The sequence below is a fragment of the Morus notabilis genome, unplaced genomic scaffold, assembly GCF_000414095.1.
Source record: "Morus notabilis unplaced genomic scaffold, ASM41409v2 Scaffold1800, whole genome shotgun sequence".
Taxonomy (NCBI): domain Eukaryota; kingdom Viridiplantae; phylum Streptophyta; class Magnoliopsida; order Rosales; family Moraceae; genus Morus; species Morus notabilis.
Window position 1 is genome coordinate 87,327 of NW_010367030.1, and position 5,746 is coordinate 93,072.

General features: G+C 34.2%; 1 protein-coding gene across 1 annotated transcript; it reads right to left on the reverse strand.

Moving 5' to 3' along the window:
* Positions 1-4,678: 4,678 nt before the first annotated feature.
* LOC21411247 lies at positions 4,679-5,353 on the reverse strand. The gene is made up of 2 exons (XM_024174567.1): positions 5,127-5,353; positions 4,679-5,047 (listed from the first exon to the last, which is right to left on the reverse strand). Exons 1-2 carry the CDS (start codon positions 5,166-5,168, stop codon positions 4,778-4,780), a joined length of 312 nt encoding a protein of 103 aa, XP_024030335.1. The 5' UTR covers positions 5,169-5,353; the 3' UTR covers positions 4,679-4,777.
* Between the last annotated feature and the right edge of the window lie 393 nt (positions 5,354-5,746).

The following is a 5,746-nucleotide window of genomic DNA, read 5'->3' on the forward strand; positions in this document are numbered from 1 at the left end:
TGATTCCAAAATGATCTCAATCATTGAGCCCAAATGATCTCAATCACCCATTTTGATTCTAACCTATTTTGGACTTCCAAACACAGTTTCAACCTTAATCGTAGGATCTGAATTCCTCAATCCTCCAACCAAACATGCTCTAGGTTAGAAGTTCGCCGCTAGAGCTTCTAGCTCAATCTTATAGCTCCTAGCACAATCTTAAAGCTCGGAAACAAAGAACTTGCTTACCAAATAAGGGAGGAGTAAGGCTTTAGGTATTACTTTTCCCTCCCAAAATCAGCTTTTGCTTATAATAGAAATTGATTTTAGTGTTTGGTAAATCTCCTTAAAAATGTTTATTGAAAAATTTTTCAAGAATCTATAGCCAAAATCAGAAGTAGTCTAAAGACAACTTTAGCTTTTAGATTGTGCGGGAATCAACATAGTACAATTAATGAAACTTTCATAATACCCCTAATAAAATTTAAAATTTACAATCTTCCTAATTTAAAATTTAAACACGTAATATAATATAATATAATATATAGTAATATTGTAAAAAATAGTATCATAATTATATTAATAACTCTAATAATATTATTATTTTATCATATAATATGATATTATAATAATATTATATTTATTTTAATAATATGATATTATAATTATAATATGATATTGTAATTATTATTTTATAATATATTATATATTATATTGAATTGATATAATTATATTTATTATATTAATAATAATAAAATTATACATTATATTGTAATTATATATATTATTTTATAGTATAATATAATATAATCGTTTATTATTTTAATAATATTATTATATTCCATATTATAGTTATATAATATATTATATAATAATAGTTTTTTGTATTATATTAAATATAATAATAAATATATATTATATTGTTATTATATATATTATATTATAGTATAATATAATCATTATTTTCAATTATTTCAGTTATTATTTTAATAATATTATTATATTCTATATCATAATTATATAATAATAGTTTTTTATATTATATTAAATATAATAATAAATATATATTATAGTTTAATATAATAATGTCGTAATTTTTAATTATCCACAGTAATTCAATCTCATTATTTACTAAACGCAATTACATTGATTTTGGAACCAACACAGTTACTGTAATTATAGTTTACCAAACACTCAGCTTCTTTTTGTAACAGCTGATTCTTCCTTCAGCACAACTAAAAGTAATTTTTTTAAAATTCACCGCACTACCACACTAAGCCTAAATGTCCTTAACACCGGAAGGACCAACAAAGCGATGTTAATCCAACATGCTCGTGGTCTGGCAAGCTCACGGCCTAGTAAGCTCGCATATTGACGAGCTTGTGGCCTAGCGAACTCACTTTCTAATGAGTTCATTGTCGGTGTAAAGTTCACTATGCAAGTGCACGTGCCAAACAAGTAATAAAGTGAATGAGCAGAGTATCATTCCTATGGAGAAAGTTATCAATATTTTTCCTAATAAGATCCAAGAGATGCAATGTCAACAAATTTAATGGTTTGATTCAACTACAAAGACTAAAAGAATTGCAGTAAACAGAAGTAACTAAATGCACACTCAGTTATCAAAGGTGAAAATCAATCTATGTGAGGGATTGGGACTCAATTTCCCCTTCACTGCAACTTGGGCTATTTATGCTACGACTTTTGCTATGAGGTTGTGTTAAGCATAGGTTTCAATTGGCCTATGTGAGACAAGTGTATATTCCTATACTACTCACAAATCAACTAGACTTCTTTATGAAATTTAGCTAAACAACACATTGTTCAATATTGATATAACCCCAATCAACTTTCCAGCAAATTAAAAGCATTATAGTTTGCTTATGATGGCCGGTCAATAAACAAACAATGAACAAGAGAGATTATTGAACAAACTAATTAGTATCAATTTAGCAAAAGTGAGCATACATAACGTCAAATTACATATCTGGGTACTTTATCATCCCAGCCAAATATATCTAGCTCATACTTGTCTGGTTAAACACAACAAAATAGACAATCATCCTTCAAGTACAGAAAGAGGAAGAATAAACCAAATTAGGAGAATGAAAGTAACGACAAAAATGAATTCCAAAGAATGGTGGTGTCCTCTTCTAGCTATTCTTCTCCTAATTTCAGCTCCAATTAGTCTCCAGTACTGGTCCTCCTTTCTTTCTTTCTCTCTGGTTTTCTTTTTGCTCTCTGCTGCCTCTTGGTTCACTTGGTGCCTCTGTTTCTATTTTCTCCTCTGCCCTCCAATTGCCCCCAGCGGCACTTTTCTTAAGGAAAATAACGTGCACTTATCTTTAGGGCAATCAAGGATGCTAATGTGGCTCCTACTCAGAGGTTGGGGCTAGCTGACTAAGCACGAAATCCATCTTCTGTGCTCTTTTCTTTAATTCTCTCGCAAAGTTATGTGCTGACGTCATTCACTATCTGCCTGCTGTCATATTTTTACTGTAGCAAATGCTACAACATTTATCCTCACAAAACCTGTAGATCAGAAACGACACCTCTTGGACACACGTTAGCATTTTTCTTTAAAAATATCACAGAAATAGCACACAAATAAATCTCAACAGAGTGCACCACATGAACCAAAAGTTGAGCAAATAAAGCAAAAAATTAACAACTAAACCTTTGGATAAGCTAATTATAAGCCTAGAAATGCCTAAAATAACTTTAATTCCTTCAGTTATTACACCTCCAAACTTAAAGTATTGCTCGTCCTCGAGCAATGACACTACAAAACAAATGACAATACAAAAAAAAAAGCACAAAAACAAATGACATTAGAAGAATTCCCTTTTTAGTCAACCATGTTGGTTCAAGGTGTGTGGTTAAGTTTCTCAGAGGATCTTTTTTTTTTTTTTTTTTTTCCTTTGCATGCTTAAGCTCTACACCAACTTTCTTTGAATTATAAGATCGACCCATTTCTCCTTCATTTTAAATGCTCTTCCCTCGTGTGTGTACACATACACATCAATAGTGCTTCCTTCTCGATCACCCACTTCAAACTAGACCACAATCATCAAGCCTAGAAGTGTTGACCTATTGACTCCTTCTCCACTAATGAAGAATCACCTAACACTTGGAATCAAACTTAAGACTCAACTTCTTCTTAACTTGATACCTAATTCCCCATTCTTTTGATTTTTATTCTTGTCTTTCTCTCTTTTTTTTTTAAACTTCTTTGTAATGCAACAATTGCCTTTTTATGCGAATGCCAACATTTGTGATGAAGACACCCGATTACTCAACAAAATCGCAACTCAAAGTGCTTTGCATACTCTTATCTCGGTTTACCGTTTGACACAAAAGTGAACATGAGGCTCATGCTCACTCTTGGTTACTAAGCACCAAGACAGTGGAGTAAATTTTTTTTTTTTATATTGAACGAAAGTGAACAGAATGGTTTCATTAGTGAACATGGGGCTCATGCTCATACTAGGCTTTGTAGAATTTCACCTTAAAGGAGTCTCTAGGTCAATTCTAGAAACTTAAGCTCTCACAGTAATCTAGCCATCAATAAGCTCTCGGGAAGTAACACTACGAATGTTGTGGAAAGAGTTGCATAGAGAATTGCATTCAAAAGTCAGGTTCAATGGGTTTTCACTTATATCCAATTCAAGTTAATCTATCACAAAAGCATGTCTTAACTTAGCCTACCTCATCATTGAAGACCCCACACCCTTCACACTACAAAAGTTGACAAAAAGAGGTTCTCCCTAAACACAAAACATCACAAAACACGCTAAAAATAACAAAACACAAAAAAGAAGACAACCATTCTAAATCAAACAACTTGGCCTCAACACAAATAGGAAATACACCCCTAAACTTGAAATCAACAGTGTCCTCACTGCTGAAAAAGAAATAAGGCACAACAAAAAAAAAAATCAACTAAACATATAAAAGAAATAACACAAGAAAAAGGAGGGTGGAGGGGCATCCCTAAAGGTCCACAAGCTGTGATCTGGCCGTACTCATCTGCTTCCACTGCAATATTGGTGTCATCGGCGAGCTGACCAGCAGGGGGATCGAGAACATGCGTGGGAAAGTTGGGGAATTTGTGGAGCCTTTTGGCATTTTCCCTGAAGTGTCTTTGCATTGCAACATCTCAAGCCTTCATATACTTCCACACGTCCTGCTGACTTTTCCAGGCCAGCCGACGCTCCTCAAGAATGCCATGTTGAGTTAGCTAAACAAGAGAAATCCTGCTCTCTAAACTGGATAAGCGACTGGACACTGAATCCTTAGAGCTCGGGGGAGGTGCGGGATTGCTCGAGGAAGGTTGAGTTGGTGTCTCTAGAGGGTCTTTATCAGAGTGGTCAGACATGGCTCTTTGAACATTGTTTTCTTGTGAAATCCTAGCCACTGTAGCTGGAATAATCTTTCGAGTTATCTTCAGCCTTTTCTTTCCACCCTCGAATACCACTCCATGCATTTCGCATAGCCCTGAAATCAGAGATAGGAACCAAATGATCCCTACATCCAACCATTTAATGACTTATTTCTTTACAAATTCCTTCATGATTGGATTTAGCCTTCTTTGTTGTTCCACAGAATTGTTGTAGCATTCCTCTAGCAAAATCTTATGCATGCATACGGATGGGTTAATTCCCTTGATACCTGCACTTGTCAATCCTATTGCTTTTTTGAAGTTCCTCAACAACTCAAGTAACTTCTGCTCCTAGTCTTCAGTTAGTTCAGCTAATACAATAACTGGTAGCATTTCTACTTCCCCCAAGAATGCATATCAAAGGTGGGAAGGCAAACGCTTTAGCTCCAGAAATTGGGGTTCTTCTATAGATGGCTTAAGTGGTTTGAGCTCACGTTTGGATAGCCCCAAAGACTCAAACTGCCTTCCTCTAGCTGTACCGGTTGATCTTGCTTCCAAACAAGCCAACTGACTACTCACTTCTGCATTCTCTTCTTCCAATTCTGCCAGTGCTGTGATTTTTAGAGGGTCTTTGTAGCAAGCTTGCTCTAAAGTATGTGAATTTCCTGCTTCAGCCTTTAATATAACCTGAAATAGAAACAAATGAGAAACTCAAAACTAGAATTTCCACTAAGCTCCATGTATCACCAAAAGTATAGGTCAATACCTGAAATTGCGTGTCTTTGAAGCCTATTGGGGTTTTCACCATCACAACTGTCGTCTGGCTGAATACTAGGCTCCACGTACCTCCAATCAAAAGTTTATTGTAGCACGTAACCACTTACACTGGTAACTTTATAAAGGCCTAGCACTGCCATCAATGCAATCATCACACACAAGATAAAAAGGGAATACTTTGTCTTTCTCCTCCGTTTGACAAGAAATGGTAGTTTATTGAATTGACGAATGTTAAATTAGCTAACCAAACAGGGTTTTTAGCGGCACAAGAGCAAAGAAATAAAAAGAATATCAGATTAATGCAAAATAAAGGAAAAGATAAACCATAGGTATGGATAATAACCTGAAATAAATGTCCAAGAAATGCATCAGTTTTGGGAACCAAACATGTAGCTTATATAAGAGATGCCGTGTGAAAGAGGCACCATGTGAAAGTTAAATAGTGAAAGACACACCATATGAAAAAAAAAATTATAAGAACTTTTAGTTAACTCTTAAAAAAAATGGAACAGGAATGAGAACTCTCATTTGGGTATGAAATACTTTTGAAATCAAGCAACTTTAAATAATTAAGCTAACAAAAAATCAATAGAGACATCTATACAAAAT